General features: G+C 42.4%; 2 protein-coding genes across 3 annotated transcripts in view; both read right to left on the bottom strand.

Annotated features, from left to right (window-relative positions):
* Window positions 1–9511, bottom strand: part of Has3 (hyaluronan synthase 3) — a 28061-nt gene extending 18550 nt beyond the window's left edge. The window contains exon 1 of the mRNA XM_040279082.2: window positions 7729–9511. The gene's annotated coding sequence lies outside the window, so the exon portion shown is untranslated. The remainder of the gene's footprint in view (window positions 1–7728) is intronic.
* A 2483-nt stretch (window positions 9512–11994) lies between these two features.
* Tango6 (transport and golgi organization 6 homolog) overlaps window positions 11995–19251 on the bottom strand; it is a 173069-nt gene continuing 165812 nt past the window's right edge. For both annotated transcript variants that reach the window (XM_078032582.1, XM_078032583.1), the window contains one exon: window positions 11995–12394. In XM_078032582.1, the coding sequence (XP_077888708.1) occupies window positions 12218–12394 (177 nt within the window). In that variant the 3' untranslated portion in view covers window positions 11995–12217. The remainder of the gene's footprint in view (window positions 12395–19251) is intronic.

Genomic DNA, 19251 nt, shown 5'->3' with positions numbered 1-19251 from the left:
GGCGATTTATGAATACCCTGTCTCAAAATAAAGTTTTGTTTTGTTTTTTAAGGCTAGAATACAGCTAGATGGTAGGGCACTTGCCTAGAATGTTCAAGGCCCTAAATTCAATCTCAGTGTTTCCCCCACCCACATACACACATACACAAGATCAGGCTTAATATTATTAAGTTGTTGGGATATTTTTTTTCCTTTTGGTATGGAGAATTGAACCCCAGGGTGCTTTACCACTGAGTTACAACTCCAGTCCTTTTTATTTTTTATTTTGAGACAGGGCCTCCATCATTGCTAAGGCTGACCTCAAAACTTGTGACCTAGCCTCAGTCTCCCAAGTCACTGGGATTACAGGTGTGCACCACCATACCTGGCATATTATTAGGTTTGATAGTATATTAAGATCTGATAGCTGGACAATTGTTTTTTTTTTCTTTTTAGCTTTTTTCTTGTATTCTCTGAATTTTCCATTAATAAGCATATTTTTGTAATAATAAGGTATTTTAAACGGTCCAAATCTGAGTTTACAAAATTTCCTTCTGAGCTGGGGTTGAGTGGAATGCAACCTACATGATATATGGTTTTGTGTGAAAAATGTTGGCAACCTCAATCTGTGACAAAAGCAGTGAATGAAGTTGGGAGGATCAGGATATGAGATGGTGGTTGTCTTCATTGATATCCCTCACACTGATCCTTTAAGAGAATTTAGTAGGGGAAAGGGCACACACAGAGCTCTGCCAGCTCCTCCAGCACCTTTGGATAGATTATAAAAAGGCACATGGCTTGGCTGGCATACCCCTGCTGCCTGCAGTCCCCCACTGCCCTCCTCATTCAGGACCACCATGATTCTTGGTAAGGGAGAAGGGGCATGTTAAATAGAGGATTGATGAATACTCTAAAAGGATAATTTCCCTAAAGAAAGTATTTCCAAGAATGATGATGTCAGAGGTAGTGGCCTCCAGCCCAAGGAAGTCCCAAAGAGCCTCTTTCCTCTGGGTGTTGTAAACCTACCCCATGCAAGTACCCATGTGCCTTTCCACACCCACACAAGCACATAATTCACTATGATGACAAGTACACATATGCACACTCAGTTACCCAAGTGCACACACATTTCCCCCAGACTTTGGAGGAACACAATTCTAATCTACAGCCCAAGTTTCCAGATCAGTAGAAGGGGAACAAATCTCTTAAACTAATGTTCCAATTTCATTTGCCTCCTGTTATAAAAGACATCAGTCATAAATTTTTTGGTATTAGAGATTGAACCCAGTTGCACTTTAACATTGAGTTACATCCCCAGCCCTTTTTATTTTTTATTTTGAGGTAAAGTCTTGCTAAGTTGTTTAGGGCTTTAATACATTGCTGAGACTGGCTTTGAACTTTTGATCCTCCTGTGTGAGCAACCCAAGTTGATGGGATTATAGGCCCTTACCACCACACCAGCTCATATCAACCACAGTTTTTGTTTGTTTGTTTGTTTGTTTTTTGATACTGGGGATTGAACCCAGTGGTGCTCAACCACAGAGCCATATTCCCAGCCCTTTTTATTTTTTATTTTTGAGACAAGATCTCGCTAAATTGATTAGGGTCTTGCTAAATTGCTGAAGCTGGCTTTGAACTTGCAGTCCTCCTGCCTCAGCCTCCCAAGCTGCTGGGTGTGCACCACTATGCTGTGCCCCAACCACAGTTCTTAAATGTGCTGGTACTTTTGCTTTGTCTTCTTCTTTTTTCTTTTTTGGTTCCAAGGATTGAACCAAGGAACAATTAACAACAACTGAGGCACTGTATTGGATCCCCGGCACCACACAAAAAAACTAAACAAACAAAATAAAGGTATTGTGTCCATCTACAACTTAAAAGGGGGTGGTGCTGGGATTGTGGCTCAGTGATAGAGCTTTTGCCTAGCATTCATGAGGTATTGGATTTGATACCTAGCATCACAAAAAAACTAAATAAACAACTTAACAACTGAGCTATATCCCCAGGCCTTCAGAACTTTTAATTTGAAAGCAAATGTTTTTCTGGTACCAGGGTTTGAACCCCAGGGGTACTTAACCACTGAGCCACATCCCCAGCCCTTTTTAATATTTTATTTAGAGGCAGGTTCTTGCTGAGTTGCTTAAGGCCTCACTAAGTTGCTGAGGCTAGCTTTGAACTTGCAATTCTCCTGCTTCTGTCTCCCAAATTGCAGGGATTACAGGCTTGTGCCATAGTGCACAGCTCTGTTTTCTTTCTTGATTAAAGACATCATTCATTACTAAGCTGGACTCTCCTTAAAAGCATTTTGTTTTTCAGTGCTGAGGACTAGACCTGGGCATGGAACATGCTAGGAAAGTGGTCCTACTTCTGAACTAAAGCCCCAGACCCATATAAACATCAAAGAAGAACTAGGGATAGGGACAGACCCCACTGGCTTATGTGTCTTGTAAACCTACCCCATGCAAGTACCCACGTGCCTTTCCACACCCACATAAGCACATAATTCACTATGATGACAAGTACACATATGCACACTCAGTCACCCCAACATGTGTTCTATTTTTAGCAGATTTGGGGGAGCTAGGATAACACACATAAGCCAATGCAGTGATTCTCAGTCTAGGTAATGGTGGCATTAGACTTTTAAAACCTGGGAAGCTTTTTAAAAAACATCAAATGCAGGTGGGGTTGTAGCTCAGCAGTAGAGCGCTCACCTAGCATGTGCGAGGCATTGGGTTCAATCCTTAGCACCACATATAAATAAATAAAAAGATATTGTGTTCAACTACAACTAAAAAGTAAATATTAAAAAAACAAAACAAACAAACAAACAAAAAACACCAAATGCCTAGAACCCCTCTCGGATCAATTTGGGATCAATTTGCTTGGATTGCCGGGGGTGGGCCCCAGGCTTGAATATTTTTTCCCCAGGCAATTCTATTATGCATCCAGTGTTAAGAACACATCCCCAGGGTTTTCCTTATCTGAGATTTGCAAGTACATTTCTGGCACTGACAGGCCAGCAGAGAGCCAGCTAGTCAGGTGGTGAGACCTAGAGCGTGGAAGAAGAGTTTCTACCTATTTTTCTCTGGCACTGCTGCTCTTAGTGTAGGCACCTGTTTGAATTAACTGACTTTAAGAATTTAACACTGGAGGCTGGGGTTGTAGCTCAGTGGTGGAGCACTCGCCTAGCCCGTGCAGGGTGCTGGGTTCTATCTTCAGCACCACATAAAAATAAATAAATAAAATAAAAATATTGTGTCTAACTATAATTAAAAAAAAAAAAGAATTTCATACTGTAGCCAAGCTCAGTGACACATGCCTGTAATCCCAGCAATTTGAGAGGCTGAGACAGGAGGATCGCCAGTTCAAAGCCAGCCTCAGCAAAAGCAAGATACTAAGCAACTCAATGAGACCCTGTCTCTAAATAAAATACAAAATAGGGCTGGGGATGTGGCTTAGTGGTTGAGTACCCCTGGGTTCAATGCCCCATACCGTCCTTCCACCACAAAAAAAGAATTTAACGCTGAACAAATGAGCTATCAAGCCAGAAGAAAGAAAGTAAAGAGAAAGGATGTGGATTTGAACTGGAAATTAGGAATGAAAGCCAGGGAGAAACACAGAGGAGAGCAGGACCAGATGGGCAAGGTCAGTCCCCAGCTCAACAACCTTTTCACTGGCAAAGGTGCTGCCTACTGTCTTCTAGGAGAACCAGTGTGTGTGAGTGTGTGTGTGTGTGTGTGTGTGTGTATGTGTGTGTGTGTGTGTGTGTCCCTGCCAACCCTTGGCAAGGGGAGGACAGTTGCCAAAACACCTTGGATTAGCTTTTGTCATCTAAATCGCAAACTTCTATACTTTGGTGATCATTCCATCACCCAAAATGGGGAAAGTCTCTAGAGGCTCATAGGGGACCTGAGCAGCTTTATTCTGGGGAACGGAATCCCTGAGAAGACTTTCCTATGACCTATATGACTAATGCTAGAGCCTCATTTTTTGAAATCTCTGAATAGTACCCTTCTGTGGGTTCACCCCACCCAGCTCCTGAAAAAATCTCCATTCCCTCTCCTAGTGAAGAAGCCTACTTTCAGTCTGGCTTTGCTCTAGGATTCATACAGTAGCCATGTGTTTTGAAGTTTTGAAAGTGGTATGTGGTCAAGTATGTGGGGGGTTTGTTCTAGAGACTACGGAAGTACAGAGTAGGTGGCTTTGTTCTCCCTAGCACTGGGTGCTACCTATGCTGCACTGTTCCAAGCTGGCTCCAGCTTTTATGGCAGACAGTGAAGATGAAATCTTTACATCATTTAACAAACCTCTTAGAGGCCCAGCTGCTTTCCTAGTCTCCCAAGGAGAAGTACTCCTATGCTTCATGGCTGCTCTGCAAACTTCCCTCTTCTGAAATAACTCCCACCAGCCCCCATAGTAGCTCAGGATCCAGCACAATGGTTCATATCATGATCTAGAGAATGAAGGAAGAAGTTTCTCTACTCAGCTGAACTCATGCCTCACCTCTTTGGATCTTACTTTTCCCTTCTCCAAAAGGAGGGTCATTTATCTAGCATATTTTTTTTTTGCTCTAAAGACATTGTATGAGAAGGGAGCTATTAATGTATATATGATTTGAGCCTCTTCCAATGGATAACAGTTAAAAATGATGCATTGTGGGGCTGGGGTTGTGGCTCAGCGGTAAAGCGCTTGCCTTGCATGTGCGAGACCCTGGGTTCGATTCTCAGCACCACATAAAAATACATAAGTGAAATAAAGGTATTGTTTCCAACTATAACTAAAAAATATATTTAAAAAAAATGATGCATTGTGAGGCTGTGAATTTAGCTCTGTGGTGGAGGACTTGCCTAGCACGTGCAAGACCCTGGGTTGGATGCTTAGCACCAAAAGAAAAAAAAAAAGGAGAAAAATAAAAAGTAAAGAAAAATAATTCATTGTAATTCTGAAAATAAAATCTAAGAACTAAAGCCCTGCTTCAGGAGATGAAAGGGCTAAAACATCGTCCTTCAGAAAGGACTTTTCTGGGCTTCTGTTGGAGGTTCCTGGGGAAACTTGCAACATTCTCTAAATTGAACACTTGAGAGAGACATGGCTCTCTGCCTCTCCTGTTTTCAGGAAGTCCGTTTTAGATCTCTGTCATTTTGACCACCCCATGGAAGAAGAAAAAAGTCACCAAAGTAAAGGAGCAGGTGGTCTGGAGAACTATAATAAACCTGGTTTCTGGCTTCTGGGCAAACTATAAGGTCAAACACAAGATGTATTTGACTCAGTGTCTGATGTAAGAACACTATTTTTTTAAAGATTTTTTTAAAGATGGACACAATATTTTTATTTATTTTTATGTGGTGCTGAGGATTGAACCCAGTGCTTCACATACGTGAGGCAAGTACTCTACCGCTGAGCTATAACCCCAGCCCCTAAGAACACTATTTTGAGGGAATTGGGGGTTAACATACCTTGACATAGGTGGTCCATGTAAACAAGCAGATTACTGCTTTCTTTATTCTCACTTCCACTAAGAACAGATGTTTGCAATTTGGAAACAGAGTATCTATTGGGGAGTAGCAAAGCCCAGTGGTTAAAAGCACAGCTTTTGGAGTCAGACTGCTTGGGTCCAAGTACTAGTTTGGCTACTTCTTACTAGCTATGTAATCCAGGGCAGGTAATTAGATCTTTGCGTGCCTCAGTTTTCCCATCTGTGAAACGATAATACCCATCTTGAAGGCTCATCCATGAGGATTAAGAGGGCTAATACGTGTTGAGTGCACTGAAGTGCATACTAAGTTCTCTACAGGGGTAACTACAATCAGGATTACTACATACAAGGATGAGGAGCCACAACCACTGTTCTTCCTGGGGTTTAAAATATAAATACAATACTCTGAGGGGCCATCAGACCTTATGTCCTTGAAAATTTAAGAAATATGGTCACTCTGCTGGGAACACTCCAAACCCCACCAAAAGGCATACCCTACACACTCATGACAGAGTATTAGTTCTGGTAAAAAGCCCTTTTTAATAGACCTATGGAGTTTTAGGATTTCTCCCTGGGTGCGTACTTGTAAGCCAAAGCTGGGACAGACTGCTGCTGATAAATGTACTTGTAAAACATGCAAGTGTGCCCATGTTGGTGGTTTGGGTACACAGAACACTCCAGTTTCTGGAAATTTCCTGATTCTGAATTATTTGGAGAATGTGTCAGTACTTTGTTTTGGAGACTGAGCTCACATTTCAGTGTGTGTGTGTGTGTGTGTGTGTGTGTGTGTGTTTGCCCAACTAGGGTTTGAACCCAGGGCCTAACACATGCTAGGCACACACTCTTATCACTGAGCTACATCCCCAGTGCATTTTGTGGGTATTAAAGCAATGTCAGCTGAGGCTGGGTGGGGAATGTAGATCAGCACAGACATTTTGGGGGATGTTTTGGTACTAATATTTAAAATGTTCAGGTCTGTTTGATCCAATATTCCAACCTCCTAGGCGTTATTGCATAGAAACACTTACTATGCAAAATTATGTTCAAGAATCATTGGAAATTAGAAACAACTGACCATCCATAGACAAATAATTAACCAAGTTGCAGTTCACCCAAACAATGGAAGACATGCCACCACTGCAAAAGAAGGGATCTGTAAGTACTGAGGAGTATTTCCAAGATAGATGACTAAAATATATATACATATAAATGTCATTATTTATAATGGCAAAATATGGTAACTTATAAAGATCTGCAGGGATCATGCCACCAGTCTGTTAGTGGTAATCCTGGGGTAAGAGTAGAGATGAAATTGAGGGAATTTCTTTTCTTTCTTTCTTTTTTTTTTTTTTTTTTTGATACTATGAAATGAACCCAGGGATGCTTTGCCATTGAGCTACATTCTCAGATCTTTTTATTTTTTATCTTGAGGCAGGGTCTGCTTAAGTTGCTTAAGGTCTCACAAAGTTGCTGAAGCTGGTCTTGAACTTGAGATCCTCCTGCATCAACCTCCCAAGTTACTGGAATTACAAGCATGCATTACCTTGCCTGGCTAAGACTCAGGCAACTTGGTGCCAAATCCCACCAAAAGGGGAAAACAGTAATTTGCTTCTCTGTTCAACAAGATGGTTGTGAGCATCAGATAAGCTCTGGATAGGAAATGAATTTCCAAACTAAAGGAAACACAGACTAACTGATATTGCTACTTTGTATTCCTGGGGGCCATGGAGGTTCACCAGGGGAAGGAGCACAAAAGCTGAGGCCTCAGGCAGCACAAACCTACTAAGTCACTATGAAGAACTGTGGGAGAGACAGGGATGATCTTTCCAATACCAAGTGAGCAAAGCCCCTCCCAGGGCCTGTATGAGGGTCTGCATTCCCTCTTCCCTTGCCAGCACATGTGCGCAGTACAGCCCTGAGCTGACCAGCAAAGAGGCAGTAGCGATTACTGTAAGAACCCCAAATTCCCAACCCCCAAGTGGAGATTCAATTCCAAGCAGAGTGGCGCATGAAGCCAGGGGTGCTCTGTATTTCAGGCAGCAGCTGCATGTGACTGCAGCAGGACTGAGGCTGCAGACCTGCTGTTGGAGAAGCTCTTGGAGGTTAAGGTTTTTGTTGGCGGGAAGGGGCTAGAGTTACAGATTTGGGAAGGAGACCATGGTCAGAGAAGAATGGCCAGCTTTCACAGCCCACCCTGGCACTCAGCTGCTGTTTCTTATTCTCCCCAGCTGAAAGTTTGGATTTCTGTAAAAATCCAAACTGCAGAAGCCTACCTGGTTTTGTACAGGTCAGATGGATCATCCCCAACTTATTCCTATGAACTGATCAACTCTTCCAGGTGGCAGCCATCCTTCACTGCGGCAAACTGCTAGCGAGTCACAGGCAGGTGGCAGGTGATGCTTCATACAGTCACCCTCTCAGACAGAGAACGGGAGGGGGGTGGACCAAAGTAGATCCACACACTTGCTTTCCTCTTTCTTTTTGCTGCCAAAGAAGAGGAACTGTGACAACACAGAGCAACTGAAGCCAAGCTGGGGCTGTAGGGGGGGTGAGAAGGGATGGGGCTGGCTGCTTTTGATTGAAGGGAAGAAAAGAGTGGCTATGTGTAGTAATATGTATTTTCTATTAAAAAAATTTTTTTTTGTAGTTGTAGATGGACAGAATACCTTTTTTTATTTGTTTACTTTTGTGTGGTGCTGAGGATCGAACCCAGTGCCTCACACATGCTCTACTGCTGAGCTACAGACCCAGCCCCAGCCTTGTAGTTTCTATTTTTTTTTTTTTATAGCACTCATAACCTTGGCTTGAAAGCACTTTCCAAAAACAAGCTGAAGGGATTTCAGGTAGAAAAGGTCTGCACCTGTCCCCTTGCTCAGAGTCATCACCTTCCTTACCTCCTTGTCTCTTCTGCTCTCCTCACTTTGAGTTGAGGCTCTTCCCCCAACCCTCACCTCCGGGCCCTTTACCTGGAATTCCCGTCCCCAGCTGTCTCTGGGGGTGCTCCTTCCCACCTTTACTCACTTATCAACTTCTCATCAAGGCCATCTGAGGATGACTTCCTATGATCCAGCTCCCCTCTTCTCTGACTCCCTGCTTCCCATCTGCCTTCCTGAGGGCAGATGGCCTTATTGTACAGCATCTCTCACACCATTCAACCTCCTACCCATTTCACTGATCCTATTTGTTGTCATCTCCTTCCACTGCAGTAGCTGCAAACTTCCTGAGGGTGAGGATTTGTCTGTTTTGGTCACTGCTGTGCTCTCGGTGTGTGGTGCAGCATCTGGCATATAATAGATGATCAACAGGTTGCTGTTGTTGTGATTTGCTTCCCCTGACCCTAGTCCTTGGCACCTTGGCTTTATATGTGGATGGGTGAGCAGAGCCATAGTAAAGTAAAGGAATAAGAGAGAGATGAACATATGCAGCAGAGGAAAGACAGGAGGATATCAGGAAATGTGGAAAACTGTGTGGAGGTATGTCAAGGAGCAAAGCAAGACTGCTGATTAAATAACTAAGGACTTGTAGAAGGGCAAATTTATTCCAAGAAAAAGAAAAACAACACAGAGAAGGGAAGATTTCCAGAATGTTCAGAAAGGCTAACCTGAACAAGCAGGCAATTCCTGGGCAGAAGCCTGGGGCTTGGCTAAGGTACTGCTTTAGGCCCATGCATGTCTCTTGTCACAGTGCATTCAGTTGTAGGTCAAGGGTATGGACAGGGGGTGAGGAATGAGGAGGAAGAGACCAGGAAGGGAAAGATGGGATAGAAAGAGAGACAGGTCAAGCAAAAGACCAAGTGGGTGCTACAGGGGAGTGCGAGTGTTTAGCCACTGGATAAGGGAGGGGATGAAGGTGATGTCCAGGAGAAACTCAATGGTAGATGTGGAGAGAGGGCACCAGGAAGAAAGCAGCTTCTGAGGGAGAAGAGATGAGGGGAAGCAGGTGGAAAGACACGCCTCACAGGCTCCACTGTGCAGGGAAATTTCTTGCTATGTGTCCTGGGCCCTTGCAGTTCTATGCCTTTTAAAATTCATTTGTGTTTTCATTATCCTATTGTGTTCTTTCCCAAGGACTTCTCCTCCCTCCCTCCCTCCCCCACCCCACCCCCCTCTCTCTCTCTCACACACACACACACACACACACACACACAATTTGAAAGAATTGTTTAAAAACTTGGAAAATTTTAATAATTCAGTCATGTTTAGAAGGGTTTCACTAAGGAATCTTCTCAAATTTGGTAACAAAGTCAGAAAGTCACTCTCTTAAATTAAATTAATCAAAATCAATAAAGAACTGATGCTTTTAGCCTCTTGCCAAATAGTTCAAATTAAGAGACATTTTGTAAATAGAAACACAGGGACTAGGATGCTCTGAGAGGCTCTCAAGGTTTTTAGATTAGAGAATTTCTCAGTGTAATCAAAGTGATCAATTAGGGTATATCCTCAGAACTAGAATGCATTTGATGCATATAAATTAGTAAGTTTGATCAATCACTGAGGATATGCACCTGGTTGTCTAAAGTGGGTTTTGTGGACGCTAAAGAAGTCTAAAAAACGGCTGGGGATGTGGCTCAAGTGGTAGCGCGCCCACCTGGCATGCGTGGGGCCCAGGTTCGATCCTCAGCACCACATACAAACAAAGATGTTGTGCCCGCCGATAACTAAAAAATAAATATTAAAATTCTCTCTCTCTCTACCTCTCTCTTTAAAAAAAAAAAAAAAAGAAGTCTAAAAAACAAGCATTCTTAGGTGCATCTGGTTGGTCTAATGGAGATCCTTCCCTGATGTGAAAATTACAATCCTGATCTTCAAGACATTCTTGATTTGGAGAATAGAAACTAATGCCACTTCACTAGCTAAATAGAAATATTCCTTAAATATTCCTAACTACCTGTTCTAATTCTTTGTTTACTAAGCTCACAGTGACCCATAACTGTATATAAGTTGGCCTCTTGAAAGAGTTGCTTACCAAGAAGGTTCTAAGCTAAGATCCTGGTGTGTAATCTGGCCAGAGAAAGAAATATCCTGTTGTTAACTGGCAAATGGGCAAGTTTATACATAGATCCTTTAGTCACTTGAGTTTTCAGAAATTGTATTTTGGTTCCCCTGGGTCTGGATACCCTGGAAGGCAGGGATAAAGTCCTGTGATAAAATTCCACTCCTACCCCTATAGAGCAGAGGACTGATTAAGGAACTCTGCTTTACCTTGTCAAAGTGTGGACAATGGGGAGGGCTTATCTCAAGTGGCCAGGCAGTTTCTCCTTTTTGTCATCTCTTTTAACTTTAATTAAAATGCAGTGGCCAAAATGTATAAATAAATAGAGACCACGGTGCTACATCTAAAATCATTTCAATAAACCTGGCATCAGGCCACCAGTGTGTAACCCACTTGCCACCTGCATTTCACATCACTTCATTGTTTAAACACTCAAGCTTCCAAAGGAGCAGAGGATTGAATGCAGGACACCAGCTCTCTGAGATGCCATGGCCCCTTCCCCCTGATAATCAGGGAAACTCCTTGCAAACAACAGCAGAGGGAATGAGAGGAAATGGCGCCAGTGGACAAACAGGGCTTACTCTTCTTCTCTGGAAGATTCAACCATTCAATCAGCGTATTTTCTTTCTGAGAAGCAAAGCATGCTCAACTCTACAACTTTGCATCTCAATATCAGAAGACCATATTTATTTATTTATTTTTTTAAATTTTTTTTTAAAAATTTTTAGTTTTTGGCGGACACATCTTTCTTTGTATGTGGTGCTGAGGATTGAACGCAGGCTGCAAGCATGCCAGGCGAGCGCGCTACCGCTTGAGCCACATCCCCAGCCCAGAAGACCATATTTAGACCTGTTGTTCCCAGCCAAGATAATTTTATTCCATTTTGCGTGTTTTAGACACTACTTCCTTTCCCTGGCTCCCAAGTCATCTCTTACTCAGATGCTTTTTTAGGAGCAAGACAATTAGTCTGCATGCTCCTTGTTATCATAAGGAATAATAATCTCACCATTAAAGAATACCAAAATATGTGACCAATGGGTGGCCAACTCCTCCTCAAGGAGCAAGAGAATGGCCATTTAATCAAATTCCATCAGTCATGCTAGCATTATACTTCCATTTGGAGACATCTGTTTTTGAGGGGGGAATACTAGGATCCCAGGGGTGCTTTACCACTAAGCTATGCCCCCAGTACTTTTTTTTTTGTACTGTGCATTAAATCCAGGGTCACTTAACCAGTGAGACACATCTCTAGCCCTTTTATTTTTTAATTGGAGACAAGGTCTTGCTAAGTTGCTGATTTTGAACTCATGATCTCCTGCCTCAGTCTCCCGAGCTACTGGGATTACAGGCATGTGCCACCACACTGGCTCCCAGCCCTTTTAATTTTTTGAGACAGGGTCTTGCTAACTTGCTGAGGCTGGCCTTGAATCTGTGATTCTCCTGCCTCAGCCTCCTGAGTCACTGGGATTGTAGGCATGCGCCACCATGCCCAGCTAGGAGACATTATTCTTTAAGTTCTAAAGGACAGTGAAAAATGTGCAGATCAATGAGATTTGTAATATTTTTTCTTTTAATGGCACATGTTTCAGGCTGGGTGCAAGATGACTAACTAGATGCTTTAGGACAGTTAGCCTGAAGACCCAAGTAATCAGTGTCATCTCAAGGTCAGCCATATTGCTAGTGTCAAAGAGGCAGTGAGGCCACCTGCTGGAAAACTTAGGCATTGCTCTGGCTACTAGCTCCTTGCTCCTTCCTGGCCTTGAGTCAGGTCTATGGCAAGACCATGATCTTTTTCTCCAGCTTCTGTGGTGGGAACAAGAAGTTTCTCATGATCTCATCCAGTTCCTCCAGGGCCAGCTGGGCATGGAGCTTGGCCACATCATCAGACTCCAAACGCACCACGTGCTTCAACAGGTGGTAGAGATCCTTGAGGACGTCTCTCAGCACCTGTAAGAGACAGATAGGGTCATGACCATCTGTCTACTAGGAGGAAACCCATAGGCTCCCTTAAGAAGATAGTGAATAGCCCTCAGGTTGGAGAAGCAGGGAGGGGTGGCTGTGGCACTTGTCCTGAGATAGGTTTCCCTTGTATTTCTCTTTACCCCAGATGCCTCACTGCATAGCTTTGGGAACTGCTATTCCTCTTTACTCCAGGACCAAGGATACATCCCAGACCTATTCCTTTAGTCCCAAAGCCTGGCAGATATCTCTGGACCACAGATGGGCAAGGCTGCCCACATAACAATCACTCTCAAAACAACTGACTACTAGCATGTTCCTCTCAAGTCCCTAGAAAGTCCCTTGCCAACATCCACACAGGTATTTACCTTATGAAATTCAGGAGGCTACTTCTTCAGCAATTATGCCTTTATGCCCCTACTTTTATAATTTTTCACTGAAGTTCCATTTCCATATTCCCCCCCCCCATATATATATGTGTGTGTGTGTGTGTGTGTGTGTGTGTGTGTATGTATGTATGTATGTATATGCACATATATTTCAATTGCCACTCTGTGAAGGGAAACAAGAGGACTGCATGGATGGACCCACACCCATTTTTCACTACCAATGTTTTGATCTCATGGTCTGATATGGAATTTGGGAGGGTTCTAAAAGCACCTGCCCCCAGTACCTACTATTTTTCTACAAAATCTTCTGAGTTTCTCACTTGGGAGTGAGAACTACTGGCAAGAAGCAGGTTTCAAAGAAATAGGGAAACTCAGAGTAAGGGGGATTTAGGGACCATCTGATCAAACTAGGGACAGAAGACAATAGGTCACAAGGAGTCATCTGACTTGCCTGAAGCTATGTGCGGAGTTACTTCTGGTCTGGGGCTTATTGCCTCAAAACCTACTATTTTGGGGGCTAAGAACTATATTAGATACTTTCTACATATTTTCTAATTTTATGCAGGTTAACTCAGGAAAAACCTGGTAGGGGGTTGGGGATGTAGCTCAGTGGTAGGGGTGCTTGCCTAGCATGTGTGAATCTCTGGGTTCAATCCTCAATGCCCCCTTAAATCAAATTAAACAAAAAACTAGTAAAATCAGGTTTCTAATTCCAGAGTCTGTGTTCTTATTTTATATTTTTATTGAAAAGCTAATATAGTACAAAAAACACACATAAAAAATAAAAATAAATAAAAAACCCCACACACCTACACATTAAAAAATCAGGTGTTGGGCTGGGGATGTGGCTCAAGTGGTAGCGCGCTCGCCTGGCATGCGTGTGGCCCGGGTTCGATCCTCAGCACCACGTACAAACAAAGATGTTGTGTCCGCTAAGAACTAAAAACTAAATATTAAAAAAAATTCTCTCTCTCTCTCTCTCTCTCTCCTCTCTCACTCTCTCTTAAAAAAAAAACCAAAATCAGGTGTGATGGCACATGCCTGTAATCCCAGTGGCCCAGGAGACTGAGACAGGAGGATTGCATTCAAAAACAGCCTCAGCAATGGTGAGGTGTCAAGCCACTCGGTGATTTCCTGTCTCTAAATAAAATACAAAATAGGACTGGGGATATGGCTTAGGGGTCACGTTCCCCCGAATTCAATCCCTAGTAGCCAGGAAAAAGAAAAAAAAAATCAGGCTCTTGGGGCTAGGGTTGTAGCATAGTGGTAGAGCACTTGCCTAGCATGTGTGAGGCACTAGATTCGATTCTCAGCACTGCATATAAATAAATAAAATAAAGGTCCATTGACAACTTAAAAACAAACAAAATTCAGACTCTTGTTGGGTGCAGCGGCACATGCCTATAATCCTAGTGACTCTGGAGGTTGAGGCAGGAGGATGGCAAGTTTGAGGCCAGACTCAGCAACTTAGTGAGGTCCTAAGCAACTTAGTGAGACCCTGTCTCTAAATAAAAAAAATGGCTAGGAATGTAGCTCAGTGGTAAGGTGACCCTAGGTTCAATCTCTGGTATCAAAATAAATATTAAACAAATATATACATAACTAAATATATATATTTTACAAATTTTATATATATATATAATATATATATATATATATTATTCAAAATTACTAAGAGTACACAACCTCCTCTCCACCCAATGCTGGGGATCAAACTCAGGGTCTTTTTCATACTAAGCACATGCTCTAGTACTAACCTACACCCTCAGTGTCCCCTTTTGTACCTTTTTAATATTTTTTTTATGAGATATTACCTATTAAAAGTGATTAGGTGCTGGCTGTGGTGGCACACTTTTTAAAAATTTTTTGGTACCGGGAATTGAATTCAACCACTCAATCACTGAGCCACATCCCCAGCCCTATTTTGTATTTTATTTAGAGACAGGGTCTCACTGAGTTGCTTGGAGCCTCGAAGTTGCTGAGGCTGGCTTTGAACTCGCAGTCCTCCTGGGCCAGTGGGATTACAGGCATGTGCCACCATGCCCAGACTGGCACATTTTTAATGATAGCTACTCGGAAGGGCAGGAGAATTGTAAATTCAAGAACAGCCTAAGTGTTCTAGGTTCAATCTGTAGTACCAAAAAATAAAAATAAATAAATAAATAGGCATACATTTAAGTCAATTCACTATTAGGTAAAGATTGTTAAGTCCATTTAACAGAATAGAACCTACTCTTAAAAGGCTTACCATCAGGAAAGGCAGGAAAGAGAAGACAATGTGCACACAAAGAATTTAAAACTGAACATGGTAAAGGTCCTAAGACAGCAGAGAAAGTGATTAGAGTTCAAAGGAAAGGGAAGGTACATTTTAGGAACAGTTAATGAACTGGAAATGGCAAGTGTAAATGATGAGAAATGAATTTGATGAGTGACAAGCAAGTGGTCTGGACCCAAGGTCCGCAGGGCATTTCACATAAGCATACTAAGTGTGTGGCACCACCTCTTGGACTTGCTATAGGAATATACAGCAAGCCTTCCTATCTTTTGAGGACCTTTGTAGTGTGGTTATTGGGGAAGGGGAAGAAAGCAGGTGATAAGGCTACCCAGGACTTGCCTTTGCCTAGCTGGTTTCCCTTTGGCTGCCTGTGTCCAGCTGTGTGGACCTTCTTAATTTCCTTTCCTGAGCAAAGCTCCTTCCTAGGTCAAAGCCCTTGCATATGCTATTACCAACTGAAAGACTTGTGCTTCCTCTTCACTTACAACTCTTCCACCCTCTGCCTAAATTGCCATTGAGTCCTCAGGGATTCCTTCCCTAGCTCTACCTGCTAAGCCCTTCTTAAGCCTTCTTCCTGTGGTTCTGTTTGTAGCCCCTATCACAATCATGTTTTAAGTATTTATTGGGTGATTTTATTTATTTATTTGTGCTGGGGATTAAATATTATATAATTTTAAAACTTTCTCCTTATAAATCATAGGTACTATTGACACTGAGGCCAGATCTTGCCTTTTTCACTCTGGTATAGCCACAGTGCCTCATATCTGCACATGGCAGATGTCATAAAATACTCATGAATGAAGAAAGGCATGTATGCCATTCCTGGCCAGTCTCTGACTTTGTAAAAGCCCAAATTCTAAGAATATCTACTGAACAATGCCAGACAACCAGGGCTGGCTTCATGAGTATGTGACCTGTGAAGTTACACTAGATTCTATGGTAAGGGGCCCCATTTTGCTTGGTTTAATGATATACTGTTGCAATCTTGAAGTTCTTAATAATTTTGTCTTTGAACTTTTGTTTTGTAAGTGAAGTTCAATGGACAATGAAGCATGAATGTGAGCAGAGATTGTGCTATTTGCATGTCAGTGCATTTGCCTATAGGTCACTGTGCCCTATAAGCACAGAATTCACTCATATGTGGGACAAGACTCAAGCCTATCTGTTATATTTACAATTAAGCAAATAGAGGCGCTGACAGCCTGGAGAGGCCATACTTTCCATTCCAACTAGAACTTGCTTCTAACACAGAAAGACGGCAACAGCTTTCTAAGAACATGGATGACCAAGGAACCCTATCAATCCTTTTTTACTCATTTATTGCCATATTGTAGCCAAACATTTACACCAAAAAAGAAGACACAGAGGCTGGAGATAAAGCTCAGTCGGCAGAGTGCTTGCCTTGCATGAATAGAGCCCTGGGTTCAATCCCCAGAACCACCAAAAAAAAAAAAAAAAAAAAAAGAAGAAGAACAGATGGAAGAAGGACACCTAGAGTGTTTTTTGTTTGTTTGTTTGTTTTTTTTGTATTGAACGCAGGGATGTTCTACTATTGAGCTAGATCCCCAGCCCTTTTTATTATTTATTTTGAAGACAGGGTCTTACCAAGTTGCTGAAGCTGGCCTGAAACTTGGTATCCTATTCCTCAGCTTCCTGAGTAGCTAGAATTACAGGTGTGTGCCAGTGTGCTGGGCTCTTTCATTTCTTGTTATCATTAAAGCAAAGATAGTGTTGGTAGCAGGTGCATGTATCATACAAATTCTGTAATTTTGGTGATTCTGCATATAAGTTAAATGTTCTTATATTTGCATTTAAAATTGGCGTCTCATAAAATAAAGATGAGCAGTAAAACTGATGCTGGTAATTTCACATTTTAGTTTCTCTCTACTTAGAATAACATTAATAGCAAATAATAAGAACATGACAAGTTGAGAGGGAAACTGTGGAAAAAGGAAAAAACTTCATATTTTATTACATTAAAGGAATTTTTTTCCTTTTCTTTTAACATTTGATTTTGCACTGGGCTGCACAGATTATAGTCAGCCCTGCAGACTACTCTCAATGAATGCTCCTTGTCCAATGTCACCATGTTAAGTGCCTCAGTCCTAGGAGCCAATCTCACAAAGATACTGCCAGATGCTTGCAGAGTAATTATCTCAGACTTTTTCAGAGAGCTGCAGAGACAGAATGGGAGTTAGGTCTCCTGGCCCAAACTAAGACACTTTCCTGCCTGGCCTTTCATAACCTATCTTTGGGGTGAGAAAGTTCTTTCCTCCAGGCAGAGAGTGAAAATGAGATGATTCCAGGAAAGACAATAACTCGCTGCACCCGCCTCACCATTACTCACTCATTCGGTAATCATTATTCAGGGCCTCCCTTGGGCCCAGGTAGTGTGCTGGTGACAGAAAAAGATGAATAATGCATGCACTGCCCCTCTGGCAGCCACAGTAGGGCAGGGAGACAGGCACACACCACACAGAGTGGTCTCCACTCTGAGAGATGCACATAATTTTGTGGAAGTGAAGGAAGGCATTTCACCTCTGGAGATGGGTGGTAGGGGAGGAACAATGCCCTGTATATGAGGAGGCCTTCATTCTCATATTTATTGGGTGGCGACAGGGAAGATTTGACAAGCCCCCTCACCTCCAAACCACCTCAAACAAAGGCAGTTTCTATGTAAAACTAGCTTGAGACACTCTCCTACACTTTCTAATGAATTACAGCTCAACACATCTCACAGAAATTCTAGAGTTTCCACTGTTTATTACATGCTCATCTTTTGTCCCAACCCTAGAGGAATCTTTCACCTGGTGAGAAGCACATTAGAGATTTTTTTGCCCAAGCCTCCTAACATTCAAAGTAAGGTGGCTTTGCCTTGACAAAGAGGAAGTTCCCAAGAATTCTGTTCTTTCTTGGGTGTGGGTAGGAATTTTCCCCTCGGGCTCTGCTGTGTCCTTAAAATAACAATACTACATGTGCAAACACCACTTCATCCATGAGGGGTGCTGAGCTCCTGTCAGCAGGCACCGGATCTCCTTTTTAGGTAACAGGGTTAAGCAAAGGCTCCTTCTTAATTAATGGGTCTGTCTTAGCAACCCACCCTTGTAAGCTTTCCCCAATCCCTGTAAATTTAGGGATCTCACACATCACAGGACTTCCTCTGGACTCCCCAAGGATCAAAGCTTCCTGCCAGCCAGGATTGTCACCAAATCCCATGGATCAGGGGCTGAATACAAGGAAAGTTCAAAGGTAAAGTCATTCACAGGAGCCTCTGAGGTGGGCAGGATATAGGCAGAGGCACCCTCTCATTAACACTTCAACACACCTGCCATTCATTCCCTTCTGTATCAAGCCCAAGGATTCCCCAGGGAAAGGGGGAGAGGGAGGGGTGTTTGAGTGGAGGTGGCTGCCTCTCATCCAGGTAAGAGCTGGTTCAGTTTAGTGTAGCAGGTGGTTGAGAGAAATATTTTCTTCATCTAAGAAATTTCTTTGGCCAGGGATACCTCCACACCCCCGCCTTTTTTTTTTTTTGGTGATGCTGGGAAATCAAATCTTGGGCTTCATGCATGCTAAGCATATGCTCAATCACTAAGTTATAAACCCCTAGCTCCTGGCTAAGGATATCTTAGAGAAGTACTCAGATTCTTTCACTGGAAACTCTTTGGAAGAGGCTGGGGTATCTTATCAACAGAATTTAGAGAATGCAGTGTCATGGGATACATATAGCCCTCTCTCTCTCCAGGTGCAGGTTCCCTGAAACACACAAAGCTGAAATTTCAGGGAGAAGGGACAGTGTTAGGGTTAGATGTGGCTGAGAAAATAGGCAGAACTAATTGAAAAGGAAACAGTGTGAGAAAAAGAAAAAAAAAAGAAAGAAAGAAAAAAAAAAAAACCTGCCTTTGGCACACAGGTGCACTTTCAATAGAAAAGCAGGAAAACAGTTTTGACTCTTTCAATATGCTGGACCCGGAACATCCTGAAGTGGTTTTTTTCTTTGAGTTAAAATCAAAAGAAGAAATAAAAGGCAGAGACCTTTCTTCTTTTTAGTTCTAAAATATATTTATTTGCTTATAAAACCACAATCCAGAATATCTGGAAAATAGAGGAAGAAAAAACATGTCTCTAGTCATGCTATCTCCCTAACATGAGCTCCATTAGTATGGACATTTAATAATGAAGAG

This window comes from Ictidomys tridecemlineatus, chromosome 15, assembly GCF_052094955.1.
Source record: "Ictidomys tridecemlineatus isolate mIctTri1 chromosome 15, mIctTri1.hap1, whole genome shotgun sequence".
Classification (NCBI taxonomy): Eukaryota; Metazoa; Chordata; class Mammalia; order Rodentia; family Sciuridae; genus Ictidomys; species Ictidomys tridecemlineatus.
Note: the sequence above shows the minus strand (reverse complement) of the source record. Positions and strands in the feature narration are given on the sequence as shown.